General features: G+C 50.5%; 1 protein-coding gene across 1 annotated transcript; it reads left to right on the top strand.

The window, feature by feature from the left end:
- The first annotated feature begins 1,216 nt into the window (after positions 1-1,216).
- Positions 1,217-25,779, top strand: GTPBP1 (GTP binding protein 1). The gene is made up of 12 exons (XM_080811171.1): positions 1,217-2,641; positions 5,764-5,875; positions 11,866-12,046; positions 12,633-12,981; positions 15,749-15,872; positions 16,702-16,816; positions 18,428-18,572; positions 18,703-18,885; positions 19,680-19,815; positions 20,433-20,611; positions 21,934-22,134; positions 23,037-25,779. Exons 1-12 carry the CDS (start codon positions 2,450-2,452, stop codon positions 23,127-23,129), a joined length of 2,010 nt encoding a protein of 669 aa, XP_080667297.1. The 5' UTR covers positions 1,217-2,449; the 3' UTR covers positions 23,130-25,779.
- Positions 25,780-26,132: the final 353 nt, after the last annotated feature.

The following is a 26,132-nucleotide window of genomic DNA, read 5'->3' as shown; positions in this document are numbered from 1 at the left end:
TGACACAACTTTACTCCCTGGATTTTCTCAACGTGTTTTGTGTGCCAGGAAGGTGAACACCCAGTTCCGCAAGGGCTTTTTTCCCCTTTACCTATCTCTAGGTCATGTGGAAGGCATTATCTAACCTAGCTGCCCTTCTTTGGGATTTTTGTGCAGAAAGTTGAAAAAACAGATTACATAATTCAGGCATTTCTTTAACACGACTGGCCTAACACCATTACACTCACCACAGTTACCACTTTAACGCACACCTGAGTGCTTACCATATGTTTGGTAGTCCTGCCCTAATCCAGACAACTTTTGGATTGTTTTAAATTATTGTAATTTGTAAGCCACCTAAGTGTTGCAGTTATATTTTCATAAGATTAGTTAATGGAGGCTTGCAAGCGCTGTTCATTTATTTACTGCTAACTCTGCCGTGAGATCCATGAGATAGCTGTTTCATATATGTGTATACATATTTTTTTTAATTTATTATTTTTTTTAGAGGATACAACCGAATCTCAGAGTTAATTAACTTGTTTCAGATCACGCAGCTAGTAAGTAGTGGACCCAGAATTTTTTTTTTAAAGATTTTATTTATTTATTTGATAGAGATCACAAGTAGGCAGAGAGGCAGGCAGAGAGAGAGGGGGAAGCAGGCTCCCCGCTGAGCAGAGAGCCGGATGCGGGGCTGGATCCCAGGACCCGGGACCATGACTGCAGCCGAAGGCAGAGGCCTTAACCCACTGAGCCACCCAGGCGCCCGTGGACCCAGAATTTGACCCTGAATTCTAACCCGTCTTCAGAAAGGGGATGTAAAAATGGGTGGGGAATTCCCTTCCCAAAATGTAATTTTAGATTTCTCTTTCAAGAAGCACCTACTCTTGAGAGTTTTTTTTCTGGGCAAGCCCTATAGTGAGAAGGACATGTTTTTTAGTCTACCAGTAGGTGTCAGCACATTCTGAACTTGAGCTCTTTCTGGAAGAGCCAGCTGGTAAAATGGTAAATACCAACTATTCTAGAGTACTAAGGCATGATATTTGGCTTTTCTGCCAAATCAAGATTTTAATGTTTTTAACTACCTCCTAGAGGAAAATATAGGATAGTGATGAGCAGTTTACCAAGAAAACAAAAACAAAAACACATTCGAAGAGCTATTATCAAGACCTTTGGAGTTGAGTGACTTTTCGTCCCAGATTCCCAGCTGTGTTTGTGCGCATAAGACTTGATTGTATTAAAAACAAAAACAAAAATAGGTAGTTGGAAACAAGAGCAAGCAGAGGTTGCCTGTTTTTTTCTTTCAGGTGGATCCCTGAAACTGAAGGCCATTTTGAACCCTGACTCTTACTAAATCCTGTGTTCCAAACCCTTAATCTTGGCTATGTTACTATTTCGATGGCTGCTCTTTCTTGATTGCTGCCCAGGCAGCAATCCTGGTGGCCACGGCCAGCATTATGCGAGTTTTGGCTAATCCCTTATTTTATCAAGCTTTTCAGACCTTTGAGACTGAAAGGGAAAGACCCTAAAACTTGTGCTGGTGGTATTGTGGATTGGGACTTTACACAACTGATGATACGCTGGATGAAATCATGAAAATCATCCCTAAGAAACTACCCTAAGAGACCCTAGATCTCAGGTTCACAGTTCACAAATGTGGTGATACACTTTTGGCTTGCGTTTTAGCTGGTTGCCTCTTTTTGGCCCTGTAATTGCTCTCTCCGCAGAGGCAGTGAATGGAAGATTCTCCCTAAGGTCAGCGTTTAATTAATTGCCTCGCTTTGGCTGCTACAGTATTCTAGGCATCGATCCTTCTATTAAAATTGCCTGGAGGTTGCCAGATCGTCAAACCTCGATCTTCCAAGGACAGCCAGGAGGGAGTCACTAAATTGAGAGCAGGGAGGCGCCTTGTGCGGTTTACTATCTCGGTCGCCCGCGGCCCGAGGCGCGGGACCTATCCGGTGATTAGATTGGGCCTTGCCCCTGTCCATCATCGGAAAGGACTCCTCGGCGACTGTTTTGCCGTAAGAGTTGGAAACTGAGCACCGCCTATGGAAAAGAAGGAGGTGAGGGTAAACGTTGTGTGTACTTCCCCATTCATTGGATGGCTACTGTGTCAATCATACCCTGCCCAGTCTCGTTGGCTGGAAGGCCCCAGGCAGGTAGCGTGGACGCGGTGCTGCCCCCTCCCGAGCTGCGAACCAGGCGCGTGACGTCTCAGACATTTGTTGTTGGGGTTTGGACCTCATTAATTATTCATTAGGTACTTGAAAGGGCTCCAGTGATTGGTGGCTGGGAGGCCCGGTCGATTGTTTCTTAGCTAGAGATACGTGTCACCCTCTACGCGACTCGAAAAGTTTCGCATAAATTATCCGATGAGGGGCGGGGCGGGGCCCCCCCGCGCATAGATTAGGCAAATACGCTGAGGAGGGAGGGGAGGCCGGCTACGAATTAGCCTAAGTTATTAAAGATGGCGGCGGAGCGGAGTCGCTCCCCGATGGACTCGCCGGTCCCGGCCTCTATGTTCGCCCCCGAGCCCAGCTCCCCGGGGGCGGCCAGGGCCGCGGCCGCTGCCGCCCGGCTCCACGGCGGCTTCGACTCGGACTGCAGCGAGGACGGCGAGGCGCTCAACGGCGAGCCGGAGCTGGACCTCACCAGCAAGGTAGGCCCGGGCGCGGGCGCCGGCGCTGAGGGGACCCGGCGGGCGCTGAGGGGACGGGGCGGCGGGCCGAGCGGTCTCCGGAGCGACGGCGACGGCGCGGGTGGAGGCGGGAGGGGCCGAGCCGAGCCCGCCCACCTGCCGGTGCGGGAAGCGTCTGGGGCTCCCGGCGAGGGGTGGCCCCCGAGGCCCGCGCACCGCGGTCCTCTCCCGGCGGCGCCTACCCGGCCTCCCGCCGTCCGGCTCCCGCCGAGACCACAACCCCTCGGCTCCGCCACGTGGAACGAGGATGCCCGACGCCCGGAGCGCCCCGCGCGGTGCCGACTCCCCCGAGCCCGAGGGGGTGGTTGTCTCCCTGCACTGGCCACGGCAACCGAGAGTGGAAGGTGGCCGAGGCAGGGGGAGCGGAGGCGCGGGACGATCACCCCACGGGGAGCAGGAAGGCGGCTGGGGCTCTTCCTGGTGTCGGACTAGGAGACGGAAAGTAGTCGCTCAGTCGCGGAGAGGCTTGTCCGAGGAATTCCTTCCCAAACCAAAACTGAAAGATGGGCAGGACCCATAGTCTCGCCATGCTGGGAGTGGGACCTCAGCGTGTATGAATGGAATAATGAAGGACCTTTGAAATCGGGGCTTCTGAGCTTGTGAGAAGGTAGACAGGAATTAAGGGCTCAGCTTCTGCTTGGCATTATGAGGACGAAGAAGTAAGTATAAGATGTGACTGCTGTTTTGAAGGTGCTTAAACATCACTAAAGGAAAGAACGCCAACTTGAGGGTCAGACAGGGCTGGGTTCCCTTTCCTGCCCTGCCACTGTAAAAGGCTCTGTGACCTTGGGAAAGTTTCTTAACCTCTCGCTTCTTCAGCTGCATCATTTTTAAAGTAGAGATGTGTTGTAAAAATGAGAAATGTATATGACGTTTAAAACAAGGACAGCGGTAACAACAGGCCCAAGATGGGGTCATTTGCCCCCTGGGCTACAAACCAGTTCTTAGTTGCAGCTTCACCCTCTCCCCAGGAGTGAAATTTCTGGGTTAGCACTAGTGAGGTAATCTGCCTGATAGGACCCCCTGCCTTTCCCAAAGGGAAGGTAACCGTGCCTGAGATGATCCTTTCTTTTCTTCCCCTGATAACCTTGTCTCACCCCCTTTCTGCCTATAAAATCTTTGGGTTTTGTACAGCTACTTGGAACTCCTTTCTCCTTGCTCAGTAGGGCGCTGCCTGATTCACGAATTTAGAATAAAGCCATTTAGATCTGGAAATGTAGTCGATTGTCTAACAGACACCAAGTACAGTGCCTAATATGTACTACTCAGTAAATGTTTGAAGTGAGCCGAATAACTGATAATTCCCTGTGCAGATTAAATAGCAGCCTATGGAAGAGAGAATACCAATGCCACCTCCTACCTACTGTTGGATAGTTACAATAAAAAGATGTCTATTGAACATTGAAAACATTTGTGACTTTTCGAAGTCTGTGGTGGCAAAACAGCATGAAACTTGACCCAAACTGGAGAGAACTTCCCTTGCAACCTAGGCAGCCAAATTTCAACTTTTCTCTTTCCCTCTAGTCTCAACTACCTACTTAGAAACCAGCTGTCTGCCTTATTACAGTTTTCCTGTCTGATGTCTCTACTGCCACAACGAGAATGGCCAAGCTCAGAGAGAGGAATGGTCAGAGGAAATGTGTGAGGTGGTGTGACATGATGCAAAACACCCAGACAGCACCCAAGTTACAAGTAGAAGCCCTAGTGAGTCAACTCAGGAAATTGTAAGAAATGCACTTGACTCAAAAGCAGATGAGTTGGATATCAACTCATGGTCAGGATGCCGGAGAATCTTGAAAACACAGTGGGAAATTTCAAGGCAGAGTTGCAAAGAGAGTACCTTCATTTCCTGACCAACTTACTTAATGTTCGGGGATAGGGAAGTGTTACTTCATCTCAGGACTGGGGAAGTCTTCCTTACTGTTTTAAAGTTGAGAACCTATGTGTGTTGTGTGTGTGTATATATATATATATATATATATATACACACACACACACACACATATACATATATATGTGTGTGTGTATGTATATATATATAAATTTTGATGATACTGAAAAGAAAAACTGTGGAGGGGAAGAAGGGATGTGTTGAATAGATTGATTGCTGAGGAAAGGACCGGAAGCTATAAGTTTATACACTTGCTACAATTAGCGGGGGAGACCAAAAGTTCTGAGAGCTTTCAAAGGGAGAAACAATTAGCTGACTGTAGTGGCTAGTTTCATCCAAGAAGGTTTTCCTAGGAATGACTGGATAAAGGAAACTAATTACCATTTATTGAGCTGTGGACTAGATGCTTTGCATGTCACCTCACTTGGTCTGTACAGTGTGCTTAGGATGTAGGTAGTATAGTCTCTATTTGTAGGTTGAAAAACTGAGACTCAGAAAGGTTAAGTTCTTTGTCCAAGGTCACACACAAGTAGACAGAGGATGGAATCTGACATAGCTACTGGTAATTGGCCTCCCCAAATAAGTAGTTCATATTTTAATGTTACTGGCAGAAATTTGTGAAATGATGGTGCTAATACTCATCTCAGTGTAATGGTGTTTGTTGATGAAGATGAGTCTTGCAGCGGTTTTAACTGCCGATTCCTAAATAATCAGGTCAGCCAAGGCAAGATGGAACGGAATTCTCCCGTTACTGTAAGAACCATTGGCCTTGGGGACAGTGCATGGCAGTGCATGAGATCTGTGTCCTGTGAACTGCAAGCTGCAGGGGAAGACTTTGACATGTAGGTAGTAAAGCACTGTTCATCAGTTTCTGCCCACAGTCCAGATTCTTAGTTGCTGTGGGTCCCGCCCCTCCTGTTAAGCAGCAGGAAGCAGGCTCCTCACACCCTCTTTTCTGTGGGTTGTGGTTCAGACATACTCATTTTAGTCCATCGTATAACTTTAACTCATGGAAGGCTTAGGCTCAGAGTCTATTTCAGGAGAGGCAGAGAGGGCATGAGGGGGTTGTGTAGCTATTTTAGGTCAGGGTGCTGTGGGGTTCAGTCAGGGTCTTTGGTCAGGCTGTTGATCTACTTTGGCTGTGGTGCCCTTGTAGTAAGTGTGGTCTTAAGGCTGTTGGTTTCTTTTCTAGCTGGTTCTAGTGAGCCCTACATCAGAGCAGTATGACAGCCTACTTCGGCAGATGTGGGAGAGGATGGACGAGGGATGCGGAGAGACCATATATGTCATTGGGCAGGGATCAGGTGAGCATAGTTTTCCTTATGCTTTATTTTTACAAAATTATTTAGAGCACATTTTCCCTCTTTTATTGACTTCCTGTTCATGTGTCTCAGTTGCAGTGATTCTTTAGTGTCCACAGAACTGTTTGGGAGGACATTAAAGTACAAAATGATAATGCTAATTCCCACCTTGGTGGTCATAATATGCTTCACTTCAAAGATTCACTTTCTGGGCGGTTTTACAGGTGCTTCTTTTTTACCTCCAGTACTCTCAATTTGCATAAAGGGAAAGTACAAAGCAAGGAAACTTCTTATCTCAGGTAATAGAACAAGTCATAGTTAGATCTCTAGTTAAGCCTGCCTTGGGCAGCTCTAGGTCTCCTCTCTCCAGGCCCAGGTTACAGATCCCATTGCTACTTATGGCCTGCTTTGCAGAGAACCTTTGTAATTCTTCTTGACATCTGCAAGAAAGGGACACCCAGAATTCCTCTTCTGCAAGGCTACCTTGCCTAAACCACAGTGACCATTCAGTGTGCATAGCTGTGACAACAGAAGTCCTCTTTTTCTCTCTCTGAGATCCTGTCAGACATGTAGCCTTGTTACTATTCTGGAAGGGGCTGATGAATGTCCTCCTGCCTGCTTATTCCATTGTAATGGGGCCCACTGTTTTAGACAAAGACAGTCCTCATTGCAGATTATATCTTGGACTTTTGTTTTTTGGGGCTTTGGGAGTTTTGGGGGGGTTGTTTCTAGTTTATAACCTCGATACAAGGCCCACTTACCCCTGCTTCATTGTGACATTATCTTTGCTGAAATGGCAGCTGGGCTTATTAACAATTATAGATTTAGCTCATACCAGAACTTGTCTCTGTCATCTTTGCAGAAAGCCTTGGTGGGCCTTGATGGATCATTAAAGCAACAGTTCTTTGCTGAATGTAGGCTTTGTAAAGGCAGGTAATAATTCCTGTTAGTCTAAGAACTGAACTTTTAAAAGTTCTGAACTTCTATTAAGTATCTTCTAAGGGCTTGATACTGTTGCAAAGTACTTTTGGATACTTATAATCTGGTCTCTGTCCCAGAGAGATGGCATGTAAATAGATAACTTCAGTAGAAAATAATATTTGGAAATGCTTCAAGACTCACACATGGAAGAAGGGTTTGATCTCCAAATACTGCTGTGCCTTCCTTTGAAACGTCTCTCCTATCTATCCCTTCCATTCCATCCTTGCTGCCACCTTCCCCTTTCGGGTCTTATCATTTTAAAGAAAGCATGGTCAGAGAGATAGGCAACTGAGAAGTTGCCTGTCAAGAAAGGGAGGAAATTGGTCAGCATTGTCAAGTGCTAAAGACATTAAGGAGAGTCAGGTTCAGAAGAAGCCATTCTGTTTGGTGGCTAGGGGATTGTTGGTAGCTTTTTGAAAGCTTTCGTTCAGGTGCACATCTGGCCCTCTGTAACAGGATGAACCACTCCAAGGCCACTCCATGCTTGTAGCATTGAAGAAACCTCATCTAGATCGATTTTGACAAGTGTTAGGACTGTTCTTTGATGATCTAAATTCTTAAGACCCCACCCTTTCCCCCTTATTCTTTAATGTGGACTCTTAGTGAATTTTACCATGCCTTGGCAACTCACAACTAATTAACCATCCGATGGCAAAGCATAAGAAAATGTGAGATGCTCATTGTCACATCTGCACACCCAAGCGTTATCTTTGCATCTACCAATTGGAGCTGTTACATTCACAGTGACTCCTTCCTGCTGGAATTCTTTAGAGGGAGAAGGCCATCATAACTAGTTAAACAAGTTGAACATCAGAAGACTACACCAGGTGCGAGGCCCCAGGGGGGTCAGCTTCATTACTGACTTCCTGTGTGTGCTTGGTGCTTCACCTCTGTTTATCCCATCCTTCATCTGTAAAATGGGGATAATGACACACTTCCTTACCCTACCTCAGAGAGATTTTGTATGGATAAGTTAGGTGTTAAAAAGTTCTAAGCAGAGTAATGTGTTCTTTAAGTATACATTCCTAATTTTAAAAGGTGGCAGCCTGGCCTGATAGTTCAGGGTCTGGAGCCTGGTAGGTCTACATTTGCCTGTTGGCTCTTTTCCTTGTCTTAAAATGGGGTTAATAATAGAATCCATCCCATGGTGTCATGGTGAAGATTAATACTTGACATACAGTAAGCATTATATAAATGTTACCTAGCGTTAGTAATTGCAGTAATAATTTTTTAAGGATTCCAAGTTATAGTTGATTTACCATGAGATTTCTTTCAAGAACCACTTTGTTAATTTTTCATATTAAGTCATGGCTTACAAGAGCCAGCTACTGTATTAAAAGTTCAGGGAACATAGGAGGAGTGTTAAGTCTTTGTAGGGGAGTCAGGAAGGGCTTCAAAGAAGAGGTGCTCCTTGAATTGATACTAAAGGATGAATAGGAGTTTTCCGCGTAAATGGAGGCAGTAGTAAGTGAGCAGAGAAAGCCACATGCACAAACACTGTGCAAAGCATTTCCAGAAAGCATTGGTGATTGTGGAATATTTGGTGAACCAAAAGTGATTCTCTTAAAAATATATATATCTTAGCTCGTATGGGAGTGGGTTGGGGTAGGGGCAGAGGGAGAGAATCTCAAGAAGACTCCCAGCTGAGTGCGGAGCCCAACAGGGGGTTGGCTCTCACCTCCCTGAGATCACGACCCGAGCTGAAGTCAAGAATTGGATGCTTATCCGACTGAGCCACCCAGGCGCCCCTAAAAGTGATTCTGTAAAGTGGGAATATAGAGTGTGAGGTTGGGACTATCAGGAGGGTGAAGGCTGGACAGGTTGCAGGGCCCAGATCTTGATGGTTTTTGAATACTATGTCAAAAGAGTTCAAGACTTCTAAACGCATGTTGAGCAGGAGAGTACGTACAGAAAAGGTAAGTCAGATGGCAGGACAGAGATCTGATTAGGTTCAGACACGGCTGGATATGTGGCCTTAGGTAACTGGACCTCTGCGGCTTTTCTCCTTGACCTTTGTCTCCACTCCTCCAGAGTGAGGAATGCAGTGCATGCTGGAGAAGGGTAATGTGACTGGGAGCATTTTCCGGGAGCTCTAGATAGCCAGGGCAACACTCATAATTGCCCCCTGGCATGGAACAGGACCTGAAAGCATTTTGTTTTACCAGAAACAGGGAAGGTTGGCTAGAACTTGGGGGTCTGGCAAGAATGGTAGGATTAGCAGACTTCCTCTTGGGAACACTTGCAACAAGTCCTTCTCTAACCAGAAGATTTCCAGACTCAGCTGGCCGTGTATTTGGAAACTCCTCAGTCCAACTGCTCCCTCTTTGTTCATTTGTTTTGCATTTTGCAAACATTAGAGGGCCTGGTGGAGGAGAAGCACATGCATGGGGCATCCGGGGAATGTTTGAGATACACTCTGTCCTCAGGATGCCTGTGTATAGTGGGGGAGTAGATGCATCCAAAACACTGCTCCACAAGGGGTGGGATGTGGCACACTGAGGGGCTTTCTAGGATGGCAAATACCTAGGTAAAGGTGTAAAGCTGAAGAAGTACAGGGAACATGGGGGATGGCGACTGGGCCACTTAACTGGGACAAAACTGAGGAGGGGGTGTGGGATAAATGGGGGAGGCCTTTAAGGAATTGGAACCGGATGCTGCTGGGCTGGGGGAGCCATTCCAGGGCTTTGAGTTAGAAGTGAGAACGTCAGAATTGTGGCTGGATTGGGAGCTTAAGCTTGTGTGTATGGAGGCTGGGCTGCAGGGAACAGAGCCCAGGTGTTCTAGGACAAGCTAGGGGTCTTGCAGGGATTAAGGTAGAACAGGCCCTGAATCAGGCTGGTGGCACTGGATTGGCAACAAGAGAGCAGGGACAAGGACGGAAGGGCGAGGCCTAAAGCTAGAATCAGCAGGACTGGAGGGATGAGCATTGAGCTTGGGTGACTGGGAGGGTGGTGGTGTCATCAGAAGTAAGGAAGGCAAGGGAGGAACTAGTTGGGCACAAGGAGGAATCCTTGCCAGAGGAAAAGGCTCTAGGTTTGGAATCAGAAGACCCAAGAGCTCGCACAGCCCCTTGGCTCTTTACCAACACTGAGACCTCTGTGGGTTCTGTTTATCCCACTGCTAAATGGGAACAGTAATGCTTACTACTTAGGATTGCAGGGAGGTCTGAAATGCTTTGTTAGGGCTGTTAGTTTTTGTGCTGTTGTTTAAAGGGGGGTGGAGTGCTTGAGTTTAGATGCCAGGCTTCGAAGAGTTACCATCCAGGCAACTGGAAATACAGTCTGGAGCTCTGCAAAGAGGACAGTGCTAGAAATGAATGTTTCTGTGGTTTGCAAAACTACAGTTTGAACCATAGAATGAGGTGCCCAAGGGAAATGTTTAGAGGCTAGAGAAGAGGACCACTGACTGATTGCTAGAAAAGACTGGCATTTAGGGGATAGGAGCAGGAAGAGCAGGCAGAGGAAACCGAGAAGAAGGAACCAGAGGGCAGAGAGGTGAATCAGGAGAGTTCAGGCGATAGGCAAGCGGAGTGGGAGGGAAGTGCTTCAAGAAGCAAAGGTGGTAGGATAGCCAGCAGTGTCAAATGCTGGAGGGGTCAAGAAAAGGGCATTAGATGAGTGGTTGAAGTCTGGTTACGTCTTGAAAACCAGTTTCTTCTGCAGTCATCAGAAATAATAGTCAGCAGGTGCAATCACTTTTTTGAGATGCTTGGTGGGAAGAGGAGGAACCGGGGAGACGGTAGCTTAGTAAGCAGGGGCAAGGGAAAAGGGGGTGGGTTTCCTTTTTGTGGTTTAAGAACGAGCTCATTTTTAAGGGGAGGCATGGAGGGAGGGAAGAGAAGCGGAGAAAAGGTACTGCGGGGTGTTTGGGAGACAGTGTAAGAGAAGAGAGGTTGAGGTCATGCTGCAGGGGTCAGCCTAGGGAAGGAGTAGAGGTGTTCCGTGAGACCCAGAGCCTGGAGGAAAAGCTGAGGGAGCAGTTGTGGAAATTGAATGACACCACGTGGAAGGCACCTTGCCGGGATTGCCTTACAGTAAGCACTCAAGTGAGTGACTGGTCCATTGACTTTCCTTTGGACGCCCTTCCTCATCCTGAGCTCAGACTTTTTTTTTTTCAGCCGCTTGCTGGATATTTCACCTGAGCCACCTCATTTAAAAAATCTGTCCCTAACTAAAATCATTCTTAAATTCTCTCCCTGTTTTCCTTTGACTCCCGTCCTCATGATCTCTTGCCTGGATTATTAGTATTATTTCCTAACTGGGCTCCCCCTTTCTGGTCTCTCGCTTGCCAGTGCACACTTTATATTGCTGCTCCAGACATCTTTCTAACCCACAGCAATCTGGTCAGGTTACTCCCCTGCCTAAACCCCCAAGGCTTCCCACTGCCTGGTACATACTGTGTTTTGCTGCTCTCTGACGTCTCTGCTTAACAGCTCCCACCTCTTGTGTGGTCTCTCACCACTTGACATCCTGCTCCCCATCATACCGAGCTGCTTACTGGTCCCTGAATGTGCTGTGATCTGCCACGCTCCATGCTTCGTTCCTCTGCCTAGGATGTTTTTACTCCTCTCTCCGTAGGTCCGTTTTCCATACTTGGAGACCCAACTTGGAGTCAGCACCCTGCAAAGCTGTCCTCAGCTTCCCCAGGCAATGCCAGTTGCTCATGCTTTACATTCTTTCTGTACAGTTCTATAGTAAAGCACTTAAGCTGTACTACAGTTAATTAATTTTCTGTCTCTCCTGCTGGGCTGGGAGCTCACCAAGGGCACCTGTATTCCCAGTACCCAGCATGAGGCTTAGCATAAAACCTCAGAGAGTCTTAGTGATTACTGTTTAATGAACACCCTGCTTGAAAGGGAAGCCCATGGCACGATTATTTATTAACTCCGTGTATGCCCAAGTTTTTGAAGTGTCTGGTAGAGAGAGCCATGTTCTTCTCCAGTGTCTGGGGTGGGGCCTTTGGTAGGGGTGGTTGACCGGCTGGCAGGCTGATGTCTGGGCTCTTGTCACCAGATGGGACTGAGTATGGGCTGAGTGAAGCCGACATGGAGGCCTCCTACGCTACGGTGAAGAGCATGGCAGAGCAGATAGAGGCTGATGTCATCCTCCTGCGGGAACGTCAAGAAGCTGGGGGCCGAGTGCGTGATTACCTGGTCCGGAAACGAGTAGGAGACAATGACTTCCTGGAGGTCAGGTGAGGAGGCCTCAGAACAGTTCAGGGTTCTCTGCAGCCTGACCTTGTGGTCTAGGGCTTCGAGAGAACAGTGCCGGAGCCTTTGGCGCCTGGCATACCAGCTTCACTCCTTTTCCTTCTGAGGCATGGAAGGAGTGTCCAGAGACGTGATCGCCCCATTTGCTATTTCTGTACTTGCCCATCCCTAAATATTTCCATTTGGCAAGAGTGGGAGGCTAGCCGTACATTTGTGGCCATTGCGTGGGCTGCGTTTTCTTACCTGTCAGCCTGCGAGACTAAAAACCAGTGTCTTGGAGGAGAGCATTCTGTTCCTTTCTTGGCTCTTGGGCTCCTTTCTGGCAGCTTTGAAGAAGCTTGAGGAAGTTAAGAGAGAAAGGCATTGTGACAGGAGCCTAGTTCCTGCTGAATCATTCTTTCCACTCTGGGTGTCCCTCCAGGGCCATCCCCAACGCGCTTAGCCATGAATGGGAGGAGCGGGAGCTGGAGGGGCGCAGGGGCAAGTCTGTCCTTAGAGATCCGGTTACTCGGGTTCATTTTTGCTCCCCTGCTGACTCTCACAAGGATGTTGGGGTTCATGTACACGCAGGGTAGCAGTCGTAGGCAACGTGGATGCTGGCAAAAGCACACTTCTGGGGGTCCTGACACACGGGGAGCTGGACAATGGCCGAGGCTTTGCCCGCCAGAAGCTCTTCCGCCACAAACATGAGATTGAATCCGGTCGCACCAGCAGCGTGGGCAACGACATTCTGGGCTTTGACAGTGAAGGCAATGTGGTGAACAAGCCAGACAGCCACGGTGGCAGCCTGGAATGGACAAAGATTTGTGAGAAGTCCACTAAGGTGATTACCTTCATCGACTTGGCTGGCCACGAGAAATACCTGAAGACCACGGTCTTCGGCATGACAGGTCATCTGCCAGACTTCTGCATGCTCATGGTAAGCGTGAGGCGCTCCTGACGAGGGGAGGCTCCGTGGGCTGTTTGTGGGTGCTTATGCGCAAGTATTAGAAATTGTGCTGCGACGGAGGCCTCTTGGTTTGGGGCTTTGACATTTTAAAGAGATGCCTAGTCCTCTGAGCGCTATGGCCTTCTCAGGGGCTGTACCTTGATCTCTCTTCCTGGTGCCATTTGCGGACCTCTTTTATTTTCCAGAGAGGCACAGAGGAGGGTTTCTCGTGGGGCTGGCTTACTACCTTCAGAAACGTTTCTCCTGGGGTTAGGCTGCTCTGTGGAGGTGACACCAGGTGGCACCGCCCAGAGAAGGGGAGGCCTTGAAAGAAATGGAGGAGAGCACAGACCGCAGTCAAGAGGGGCCGGGGAGGTGGCCTCTTTCAAAGCCTGGGAGGAGTGTCAGCCAGTCCAGGGTGCCTGTGGAGAGGCTGAGTGTCTGCCACCGTGTTGGGCCTGGAGATACAGCAGTTGAGTGTAGTAAGATTTTCCAGCGGCTCATCCTGTAGTTCACCTGAGAAGGGAAGGGAGCGGAGGCTTCTGTGTTGGATCATGCTGCAGAGCTTCCCTTCGGGTCCCACTCATCTCTGGACAGAGAGTGGGAGTCGGGGGGGTCCACAGCCTTGCACGCAGCTTTACGGCTTTACGGAGAACACAAGTGAGCAAGTTTTCCTTTGGCAAGTCCTTCTCCAAGCCTTTCCCCATTTCCCAGTTCCTCCAGCTGCCTGTATTAATAAGTGTAGTAAACATGGGCATCTGTTGAGAGCGGAGTTGATCAAGTTGCCCCACAAACATGGGTTCTCAGGCAAATTCTCCCCAGACTGGAGAGTAAGGAGGCAGAGCATATGTGTGAATGCTCTTGTCAGCGCTCTGCCCAAGGTTCTTGGGATCTCAGCACGATTTCATGTCCCATATCCTTGAGCATTTCGAGAGGCCACCACCAACTTGGCTAAGGAAAGCTGTTCTATGAGAAGAGATTTCAGAGGAGGAGCCGTAGGGCGTACTGGGGGCAGTTGTTGAGTTTGTATTAAGAAACCAGTCTAAAATGAGCATTTTTCCAACTGAGCTATAGGGAACGAAGCCAATTAAAGGAAATACTTTCACCCTAGATGAAACGTCCTGTATTATCTTTTAGGCAGTAATCCAAATATTAAACATTTTCTATAGAAAACACTGAAATCATTATTGCCTCATGACAATCAATTTCCAGAGCAGAAAAAAAAGCTTTAAAATATATAGACAACAGAGTGATAGAGCATTCTTTTATCCCAGTTGGGAAGAACAAAAGCAAGTCTGGGTTGGATAGGAAAGGTGTTTGGAAGAAACGAGAAGAATTAGAAGGCAGAGAGAGGAGGTATCTTGGTGTCAGCAGAAGGGAATATGCAAGGGACGTTGGTGTTGGGGGGATAGCAGCTCACCTGTGACCTGGGATCAAGTGAGAACATCACTTGAAAACCTTCTGGAATGTATTAAACACTATATAAATGTGTCATGGCAACTTTAATTTAATTTTGTTTTTGTAAGTAACGCATTCATGTGGTACAAAACAAAAAGATGCCAAAGGGCTTATAGTGAAAAGTTTTCCTTCCTCCCTTGTCCAGTTTCCTCTCAGGGCAACCAGTATTTCCAGTTTCTTAGGTATTCCTCAAGAGATTTTGTAATCGTACCAGCAAATGTGGATATATTCTCTCCATCTAGCTTCAAAACCATCAGAAAAGTTGAAAGAATAACATGATAAATCCCATAGACCCACCACTCAGATTCAACGATCACTAACATTTGCTCTGTTCATCTTTCTATGTCATGGATGCGTATGTGTATTTTTGTTGTTGTTTTGGCTGAATCATTTGAAAGTCGATTACAGGAATTGTGACTCTTGACCCCCAAATCCTTCAGCACACAGCTCCAAAAATAAGAACTATCTCCTGCTGTTACAGCAGCAGGGAAGATGAACAAGAGTTCCCTAATATCTAGGCTGTAAGTGTTTACATAATCTCAGATGTTCCCCAAATGTCTTCCAGCTCGTCACAGCCGCTTTTTTCAAACAACGATCCATTCTACACCCTTTTAATGGTAGCATGCTATACACCTTGCTTTTTTTCCTCTCTTAAAAACATACCTTAGGGATTATCCCATGTTAATAGATAAGCGTTTCCTCTTTTTTGTCTGTAGAGCATTTGGTACATTTTGTACGGCACACCTATACCCATGCCCTCGTTTATTTAGCCAACCTTTATGGTGATATTTTAAAACATTTATTGTTATGGGAGGGAATAGAGAGCTGCCATTGCCTGAATATCTAATTCACGCTGGTCCTGCACGGGCCCTTTGACCTATGTTATACACTTAAACCTCAGGAGACCCTCTGAAGGGGATGTTATTATCTCTCCATTTTACAGATGGGGAAACTGGGGGCCACTGGTGTTAGACTGAATCTGCCTTGATGACGCTAGACAGTTGTTTCCCTGGACTGTCTGGGTTTGTCTTTTTTTTTACTGCTTCCAAGTCTTTTCAGATTTTGACAGCCCACATCATTAAATCAGAGGTTAAAGCCATCTGTGCCCAGCCACACTTTAATCTGCAGCCCTTTTGTTTCTGGCCTAAGACTTCTACTCCACGTGTCCTGTTCTGATGGAGGCCTCAGATGGGCCTCAGATGAGAGCTCTCTCTTAACCCAGCCTTCTTTGAGGCCCTGTGCCCACCCAGCATCAACTTGTGTCTCCCTTGTCCTGACCTTTCCTTCTGTGTTGGGGCAGGTGGGAAGCAATGCTGGCATCGTGGGGATGACCAAGGAACATCTGGGCTTGGCATTGGCACTCAATGTGCCTGTCTTTGTGGTGGTCACCAAGATTGACATGTGTCCTGCCAACATCCTGCAAGGTAAGTGAAGCCTGTGGCTAGTAGCGGTCTCTGTTTGGGGCTTTCACCCACTGTGGCTCCTTGGTGGTGCTACCAGGGCTTCGGCCCAGATCTTCTGCTTTTTGATCTTGTGCTCACACCTTGGTCTGAGTTTTCATCAAGCCAGAATCTTCTGCTTCCTCCTTTGTTTAGCTCTTGGTCTAAGCACCCTAGAATTATCCCCTGCTCTTTGTTCCTTCTGGTTCCAAATGTAGGATCCTTGAGATTCCTAATCTGGCATCTCTTTTCAGATGGTCCCAGGGCCAGGGGGTTGGGTTTTATCATCTGAACGGGATACATACGGAGGCATTTGGGCAGAGGGTCTGATTGCCTTCTACCAGCAAATGTTTCAGAAAAGCCTCACATTCCTCCCTCATTCCTACAGATAGTAGAAGAGAAATGGAGAGGCGTCCTTTTGGAATGCCTCATAAGGGCTTCTGCAGATGTGTAAATATCCTAGAGATCCTTTGTCAGATGACTTTTTATCCAGGAAGCAGAGCATTCTGAGAACATTGCCTTTCCCATGGGCCCCCTTTCTTACAGGATGTGGGTCTTTAAGAGACTCTGGAGAAATCTGACAAATTTCAGACTCTTAACCATACCAGACAGGCCTTATCTGTGTTCCTTCGCCTCTAGCAAGCACATGCCCACCCCAAGTTTTGATCCCCCTTTTGCTTCTCCAGGCATGGCATTTAACACTGGTCCATCTGTCTCCTGCTTCTCTCAGCAAGGAGTGGACCAGTCTTGACCTGGAAACCTGGCCAGAGAGAAAGCTGTGTCCCCCTAATTGTGTTCCATTTCAACCTTTAAGAAACCCTGAAGCTGTTACAGCGCTTGCTGAAGTCTCCAGGCTGCCGGAAGATCCCTGTGTTGGTACAGAGCAAGGATGATGTGATCGTTACGGCCTCCAACTTCAGCTCTGAGAGGTAATGGGGTAGGGAGCACTCACTGCTGAGCCGGCACAGAGGTTGGTTGGAATAGAAGATTCTGGTCCCAGTATAAGCTCTCCCATGCTGGCAATGTTGCCTAGGAGCTGCATCAGGCAACCCAGATTCTGAAAGTGCTGGCTTTGCTGAGGTTGGAATTCCAGCTGAGGCTTCAGTGTCTTTACGAGTGAAATGGGAACAGTATTCCCTTCCCCACAGGGTCCTCGGAAGTGTTAGAAACGATGTGTATAAAGCACTTAGCACTGTGGCTGGCTGCTGTGTGAAACATACACAGCCCTTTTTATAACTGTTATTGTAAGTTTGTATTCTGTCGTTTTTCAGAAACTCTCTAATCACAGATTAGCATTTGGCATTTATTCATTAGTGAATCCTTTGGTTCCATACATGTTTATTGGATGTTCTGTACTAAGCTCTTAGTTTGCTCCTTTTCCCAGAGTCTCGGGGTGCTCAGGAGCTATCTGCCTCCTGGCTTGGTGGGTATACAGCACGTGGAGCACGCTGGCATTTTGGCCTGTGGTAGCGTCCCAACGCTGCCTTCAGTACCGCCAGGCGGCCAGCAGAGGGGGTGCGTTTCAGCTGGCCCCATTTCCATTCATTCCCTGCGCCTGTTCTGTGCAGGTGCTATTCTGGGAGCAATGGGGAATATTACAATTCCTCATCTTGAAGAGTATGATTAACCTTGGATAGGAGACATAGAGGCTGTTGTGATGACTGATGGAAAATCAGGTGTAATTATGTGTAACAGAAATGCAAAAAGTGCTCCCTAGATCTGGGATGAGTCAGGAGTGTCCATCAGAGAAGGGTTTCCTGGAAAAATCTGTCTTGGAAATGGGCCCTGAAGGATTTGTTAGTTGGATAAGAGGGAAGGACTTGAGGCAGCAGGATCAGAATAAAGAAATACATGGGAAGCAAAAAAGTACTAAGCTTTTGGGTGAGGAGAGGGTTCTCTGGTCTGGCTGGCAGACAGGAACTTGAGAGGAATAAACCTGCAGAGATGTTGGGAAGAGGAAATTCTGTCTGACTTCTTTGCAGTGGAAAGGCAGAACAAAGCCAATTTAAGAATTTTAAGCAAGAATGTGTATGCTTTGGGCGCCTGGATGGCTCAGTTGGTTAAGCAACTGCCTTCAGCTCAGGTCGTGATCCTGGAGTCCCGGGATCGAGTCCCACATCAGGCTCCCTGCTCGGTGGGGAGTCTGCTTCTCCCTCTGACCTCTCCCCTCACATCCTCACATGCGCACGCTCTCTCTCTCAAATAAATAAATAAAATCTAAAAAAAAAAAAAAAAAGAAAGAATGTGTGTGCTTTAGGAAGAAGAGGCAGCCATACGAACCCCAAATACAGCAGTGGTAGAGGGACAGAGACAAGGGGACAGATGTTAGAGATAAAACTGAATGAAAGAAGAAGGACTTAGAGTGGTCTGGCCAGCAATTGGAAGGCTGGGACAGGGAGTGGAGCCCAGGCCTGGGAGGCTGGTGAGGGGGCAGCGGGGCCCTTAGCCGCCTCACATGTTCCAGAAGGTCTCCTGCTCCCACCCTGTCACACAGGAGCTGGCCACCTGAGCTCCTTTGTCTTTCTTCACCCTCCACTTAGGATGTGCCCGATATTCCAGATCTCCAACGTTACAGGTGAGAACCTCGATCTGCTGAAGATGTTCCTCAACCTCCTCTCCCCCCGCACCAGCTACCGGGAGGAAGAGCCTGCCGAGTTTCAGATCGACGACACCTACTCTGTCCCGGTGAGTATCTTCTGGAGGACTGAACAGGGTGGGAGGCTGCGTGGGTGCTTCCTGCAGGGACATCAAGGCAAGTATGTCATGGGGAGGACCTAAGTGGAATCGATTGACTGGACCCTGGCCTTCTCTGCAGGGTGTGGGGACAGTGGTGTCGGGGACAACACTGAGAGGCCTGATCAAGCTGAATGACACACTGCTGCTTGGCCCAGATCCCCTGGGTAACTTCCTGTCCATTGCTGTCAAATCAATCCACCGCAAGCGCATGCCTGTTAAGGAGGTGCGGGGGGGCCAGACAGCCTCCTTTGCATTGAAGAAGGTGAGTGCCGCGAATACCAAGAACTCCCCTCGGATTCTTACCTTAGACTCTGGGCCATCTCCAGTCGTCCTGGCTGTTCCATATTGCGGGGATTACTGATCTCACTTTTATAGGTCAGAAAACTCATGCTCAGAGAGTCCAAGTGACTTGCCCAAGAACACACAGTAAATTCTAGAGCCAGGACTTGAGCCCAGGCCTGCCTGTCTTCTAAACTCTTTTCCATCTCCTAGTGCCTGAGATAGGTGCCCCAGGCTCAGTGGTAAGATCAGAAAGACACCTCCCTCCTGTGCGGATGGTCCCTCTAGGTAGGGTCTTTGGAGTCCATGCCAAATCCTCCTTCCAGTCAGTCCTCTGTCCCTCGGGGATTGGGGTAAGTGTTAGCTCTCGGGTCACCTACCTCCCTGCCAACCACATTAACCGGCAGAGTGGGACTTTCCTTATTCTCTCCAACAGTCACATCATGCTCGCCCTGTCCCTTCCACTTGAACGCTTGCCTACCTCTGCCCTCTCACCACTACTTAATTCTTACCCATCCTTCAAAACCTAGCTGAAGTGCCAGCTCCTGCCCGAAGCCTTTCCTGATCCTCAGTAGCGGCGTTTAGGCTTCCCACTTAGAACTCAAGTCGGCTCTGAATTATCCACCCTAGAAGGCCTGTGATCTAGTGCAGTAGAAGGTCAAGGCTGAGTTGGGGTGGTCTCCATTCCCAGAAAGAACTCCTGGTCCTCTGGGACCAGAGGAGAGAAGCCCTGGGCATTATTTGCCCCTGAGGTCTGGCATTCCCTCTTTCTTTCAGATCAAGCGCTCGTCCATCCGCAAGGGCATGGTGATGGTTTCCCCACGCTTGAATCCCCAAGCATCCTGGGAGTTTGAGGCCGAGATCCTTGTCCTCCACCACCCCACCACGATTAGCCCACGCTACCAGGCCATGGGTAGGTGTCCAAGGGCACTGCCTGCACAGGCCCTCTGCTCTAGCTCTCCCAACAAAGTATTCCAGCTACCCAAACCCCGAGCTTTCAGCTGCAGCTGAGAGTCGGGTCTCCCTCTCCTGCCCGTAAGCTGCCGTGTTTATTCAGTTCTGCAGACATTAACCAAGTGCTGGCTTTGCTGGGCTCTGGAGACCCAGTCTTGCCCCCAGAACCTCACTTTCATTCCTTCAGCTAACGTCTTCAAAATGCTGCTGTGTGCCATGTGGTATTGCTAAGATGCTGGGGACACAGTGTTGGGCAGGGAATCTACCGTCAAGAAGCCGACAGTCTAGAGAAGGCACACATATGAACAGAGTGCCCTGTATTCAGGAACCAGGACCGTGGGTCCAAGGACAGGTGGGGGCTAACTGGGTATGTATGGCAGGATCAGACCTGAGAGCGGACCTCCAACTCACTTGGCTACACGCGGCCCCCTGAAGCCTTTAGCGGACCATAGCTCCAGCATATTCTATGTTCTCACTCCTGTCTCTCCTGCCCAGAGGCCACTGGGCAGTTCAGTGATCTCTATTGTGACCCCCTGGCTCTATCAGCTCATGGTGACCCCCTGGCTGTCTTGGCAGTGCACTGTGGGAGCATCAGACAGACGGCCACCATTCTGAGCATGGACAAGGACTGTCTACGCACCGGGGACAAGGCCACTGTGCACTTCCGCTTCATCAAGACCCCTGAGTACCTGCACATAGACCAGCGGCTGGTGTTTCGAGAAGGCCGCACCAAGGCCGTGGGCACCATCACCAAGGTATGGCCAGGCAGTCCTCCTTGCCCAGCCCCAGGAAGCGCTAGGCCACGCCAGTTTCAGACTGTGAGCGCAACAGGAGAAGCCCTACAAAGTCCCCCTAACAGCCAGGGATGGAGGTGCTAGTTCCCGCCTTAGGAGAGTTGGAACAGTGCTGAAGTGAGGCCTCAGTGCCGTTTTCTCTCTTCCCCCTGAGAGGTCTCCCTGGGCTTTCGTGGTGACCCTGGAGGAGAGCAGGTGGGGTTGAGGCCTGGCTGTCCTCTAGGAAACAGTGGTATCTGGACATGGCTGTGGTCGGCCTCTCAGATGCCCCAGGCGCAGGCTCCCGTGGCCTGGCTGGGGTGCTGCCCTTACAGCACTGGGTCAGGTCAGAGTGAATGTTGGACAGCAGGGGCGCCTAGGCTTGAGTTCCCTTGGGGCTTGAGCTGTTTGTGTGTCCTGGAGCCCACTTCATGCCCTCTGCAGACTTCACTCGTGGCTTTGGGTAGGGGCACTTGACAGAGTGATTTGACTCTTGCTCCAAACAGTCTGTGTGAAATCTTGGAATCAGCCTTAGGGTGGCCTTGCCTCCAGAACGGCCTTCCTCAGGCCCTTCCGTGCAGACCTGATCGTGTCCCTGAAGGCCCCTTGCTCCCGGGACTGACTGAGAGTGGCAGAAGCTTCCGGCACATGCTGTAGTGCCCTTGGGGGTATGGCAGTCCTCCCCCTGCTTTGAGATTGAACCTGGGCCACAAGGGAAGGCTCTAAATCAGTCCCTCTTGGGTGGTAGGTGTTAGGATCCCTCATAGCCACGCTCTAAATGTTTCCAGATGCTGAACATTCACTTGGTTTCTTTGGGAGGCCTGAAGTTAAAAATTGCCCCAGACTCTTGTTATCGGCGCAGTGGGAGAGACGCAGCTGATGCTCTGAGGAGTTTCAGCCAGCTTAGCAGGAAAGCCTCAAGTTCCTTCCAAGGCTCTGGGCGGGCCAGACTCAACCCTAGGGGCTTGGCCAGGTGGGGGATGGACAAGATGCGCAGGCTGTCAGTGGGCAGAGCAGCTGGGGCAGGGACTAGGATGGAGCGGGCTGGGCTGAGGCAGGTGAGACATCAGCAGGGGAAGGGGCTGCCCTGGGACACTGAATGGGGATGAAGACCTCTCTCTAGCCCATCACCCCTGTCATGGCCCCCTTACCATCCACCTTGCTCAGGACCAACGGGGCCAGGGAGTGGGAAGTCCCGGGGGGGGGGGGCCGGGGCGTGGGCCCTGGGCCCTGGGCCCTGGGCAGCTGAGCCGATGCCACCGCCTGCGGCTCCGGCCGCATCCTTAACTCCTCGCCTCCCGCAGCTCCTCCAGACCACCAACAACTCCCCGATGAATTCAAAGCCCCAGCAAATTAAAATGCAGTCAACAAAAAAGGGTCCCTTAACGAAACGAGAAGACGGAGGTCCCTCTGGAGGGCCGGCAGTAGGGGCGCCCTCACCTGGAGATGAAGCTTGCTCTCTGGGGACTGTGCAGCCAGCTGTGTCCAGCAGTCTCCAGCCACAGGTGAGTGTGTGGCTCGGGCTGGGCTGGTCCCCCGACCACCTTGGGGTGGGAGTGGGAGGGTGACTGATACTCTGGTTGGTGGAGGTGTCAGGACAGGTTCAGGCAGCCTGTGTCTCACTCCCACGTCTGCAGAGCATAGAAGGTGTCTCCCCCTACTCTTGGCACATAAGTGCCAAGTGTGCACTGTTTGTCTCTTAGGGCAGTATTTTCTGATCTTTGAGGTGTGGCCTGCATAAAGCTGATTTAGTCGGTCCTGATTAGCATTTGATACTAATGAAGCAATAGAAAATGTCAGGGTTTCCATCTTCCAAGAGTGAGTGCGTGGTCTGTGTGTGGGAGTAGGATGTGTGTGTGGCGGTCCAGAAGGTCGTCGGAAAGGTGCAGAGGGTCCTCCTGGGTGGGCGTAGAGGAGCCCGTGGGCCCCATACTAGTGGCTCTCACTCAGCATCTCCTGTTAGCTTTGTCCCCTGCTTCTGTCCTGGTGCCCCTTATATTGCTCCTTCCAGGGTCGTCTCTATCTGACTCCCCTTTGGAGAAGGAAACGCCTGTGTGGACCTGTCCTTTCCGTTCTGTCTCCCACATTGGGCCTTTCTCTTTCCACCTCTCCACAGGGGCAGGTGGTGGTTCCTGCTGTCCTAGTGCTTCTTGCAGTGCTTCTGTCTCACCCCATCATCATGTGTGTCCCGCTTGCTAGGAAGGCAGGCTGGGTGCTGGCCTCATCTGACAGAGGGGGTGTGCCCGGCTCCAAGTCACATAGTACATGACTGTTCAGGCTAGGCTGGGACCGTCCTTCCTGCTCGCTTTTCTCCTACTCCTTTTCCCACCCCCCCCCCGCCCCTCTGCTGTCCTACCCTGCTCCCAGTGGGCCACTACTTCTCAAGCTCCTTCTTTCTTCCTTTCAGCCCAAGCCCAGCAGTGGGGGCCGGCGACGGGGGGGCCAGCGGCACAAAGTGAAGTCCCAGGGGGCCTGCGTGACTCCTGCCAGCGGCTGCTGAATCTCCCCGGCCCACCCCCACCACCCAAGGGATCCTTGTACTCGGGCCACTGTTCCGCCACATGGGCCAGAGCAGCTCTGACCACCACCCGCCCTCCCCCAGGCCACAGCTGGAGCCTCATCATTCCCCGCCCCCACCCCCATTTTCCAGGGGGGTTGTAATTTATAAGCTGAGGAAGGTGGCCAGACTTCTGCAGGACTGACCATCATCCACCTTCTTCCCTGCCTTCTTCCTTAACTCAGACTTTTGTACATCTGGGCCCTTAGTTTTTATTCTTTTTATTATCTCGCTCGCTCACTCTCTCTTTAGTGTGTGTGCATGTGCGTGTGTGTGCGCGTGTGCGCATGTGTGCGTGCAGAAGGGTGGTGGTGCAGAAGTGCAGCCAGTCAGGGCCCTGGCAGTCTTTCTCCTTTTTTCCTCTGTGGCTGGCCACCAGCCTCCAGGAGCTGGCTGCCTGTCCATATGTCCATCCGTCTGTGTGTCTCTCTGACAACCTTTAGAGGCTTTCAGGAGCTAAAGAGCACCCGCCTCCCCTGTGCTCATCATCCTCCCCTGTGCTCACCGTCCTCCCCTATGCTCACTCCTCTGCACCCAGAGCCGGACTCAGGGCTTGGGGGCTTCATAAGTTCTGCCAGAGCAGAGAGCCTTCCTTCTGGGACTGGGGGGCTTTTAACAGAATGGAGAGTGGTGGCCTCCTTTTTCTCTCTTCTCCTTTACCCCGCTTACATCCCCAAAACAGGTAATGCCAAAAGCTCTTAAGCTGTAGCCTGTAGATGTGTGGAGGAGAGTGGCACTTGGATTGTAGGACCCCTCCCTGCCCCTAACTCGGACCCTTGCCACTGACCCAAAGACAGCTGGTGGTTTTCCTTTCCCCATGGAGACAATCCTGTGTTTGCCTGGCCAGGCCAGGGCAACGCCCATTGTGTTGATTTTGAGCTGGAGGCTCTGGCCCTCGAACTTTCTATGATAGGAATCTTACTGGGCCTTGGGGCACTGATGACCTGGACTGGGTTTGGCTGTCTCTGGGTCCCGCTCACCAGCACCTCTTACTGGTGGGGGTGTGAGGTGTTCCGCTGAGCCAGGCCAGGACTGGAACCCCTCCTTCCCCACTACAGCCCTGCCATGTTGCCCCATCATGGCTGCTATAGGAGCACAACAGGGAAGGGCCTGAGCCCGTTTCGGAAGCCCCATTTGGGGTGTGGGAGGGCAGGTAGGGGTAGTGAAAAAGATTCTTCCAGGCCCAGCGCAGAGCATTAAAACCTCTGGAAGATTCACTGCCTGGGGTGGGGTGGGGTGGGGAGCACACAGGCCAGTGAGGGCGTTGGGGGGCCCAGACCAGCCTGGCCTGAACTGTGGCCAGAAGCCCTAGGTTTAGGGTGCACTGGTGGGTGGAGATGTGTTCTTTCTAGCCAGGGCAGATACCCAGCTGGCTGGGCCCTTCCTCAGCCTTGCCTCTCTCCCATTCCCAACCCTTCTCCATTCTTCCTGCTTCTGGACTGTTGGTCCCCTCACCTCCCCTCCTTCCAACTATTTCCAGTTACCACTGACCCATGGCCATGGACTGACCAGACCAGCACAAAAAATAAAAGTTTGTTCCAAGCTGACGGTGTCCTGTTCCCTGCCCAGGCCCTCCAGGTTGAGGTGCACCACGGGGAGCGCTGGCTGTGCCTGCCCCAGAGCCCCCCCACTGCGGTGCAGGGCAGGGGCAGGACGAGCCCAGCTTCTCTCAGGCCTGTGTGGCTTCAGAACGCAGGCTCCTGTGGCACATGTGACACAGGCCAAGTTGCCAGTCTTCCCCGAACCTACTTCCTCATCTAGAGCGAGAGTTAAACAAAATGCCTGTGTGATGGTGGTTGTGAGGATTCAGCGAGAGAGTGTGCGGCGAGGCTCGAGGCGCCGGCCTGTGGGAGGCGCCACTGACCCGGCCCGCTGCCGCTTCCCGGGGGCGTGGGCTGGTGTGCAGGGAGAAAGGGGCTGTTGACATGTCTCTGCTGGGTGTCTCCCTCACTTAGGCGCTTTGATTTTGAAGCCACCATCTAGGAGAGAGGTGGCGGTCGGTTTTCTTAGTGAAGGCAGCTGAAGCTCGGAGGAGCAGGGCCAGCGCCCAGGTTCATGCCAGCACCAGCACCCCACCCACCCACCCCACCCGGTCTGCGGTACAGGGCCGCTCTGCCCCATGGCCTTTGGCCCCAGCCTGTTCTTTGTGTGCTCTTTCCTTCTTGCTTTTTGACTCTGGTTCGCCTTAGAGGGGCTGCTGCCCACTGGTGCCGTCGTGAGAGGAAGGCTCCAGCACAGTGCACCCCTCTGCTCTCGGTCCCCATGGCAGGTGCTGTGGAGTCCGTGTTTCCCCAGGATTTCACTGGGGCGGGACTTTGTTTGGTTTGAATTCTTTTGCCCCTAAGAGTAATGACTTTCTTTACATTTGGAAGCTGTGGTCTCCGCTCTGGCCTCTGCCCTCAGACACACAGGTGGTTGGTCTGGATCTCGGGTCACCAGGCCTGCTAATGGGGGCTGACAGTACAGTGTGTTACTGTCATTAACTGGGACTCCACAGGTCCTCTACGGGTCTCAGCCCTACCAACTCTCACTTTGGAACAAAACACCAGCCCTTTTGTAGCTGACAAAGAATAAAGTTGTTAATCATCTCGAATGGCCAGTCCTGACCCTTCTGTATGCACCGCTAGCATCTGTGGTGTCTTCAGTTCAGTTAGGACCCCTGTTCTGGCTTACTGGCCTCCCTGGCACAGAATAAGGGAACGGGAATATGCCATGGTACGGGGGGTTTGGGGGCATGGCAGACAGGGTGAGAGCTGTGCCTCGAGGGGTCCGGAGGATTTGAACATGTGCAGATGGGCAGGGGTACGCGTCTGGCCTGGAGCGCACAACCAGGGGCACTGAGCCTTGACTGTGTTAAGTCCCAGGCAGCCGTTTCGGGGAGCAGCTGGGGATCTCTCCTTTGTTGAGAAACTATTCTAGATGCAGAGCAGGTGTTGAGTGAAGCAA

This window comes from Martes martes, assembly GCF_963455335.1.
Source record: "Martes martes genome assembly, chromosome: 8".
Classification (NCBI taxonomy): Eukaryota; Metazoa; Chordata; class Mammalia; order Carnivora; family Mustelidae; genus Martes; species Martes martes.
The sequence above is the reverse complement of the archived record's forward strand: the minus strand, read 5'-3'. Positions and strand labels throughout refer to the sequence as shown.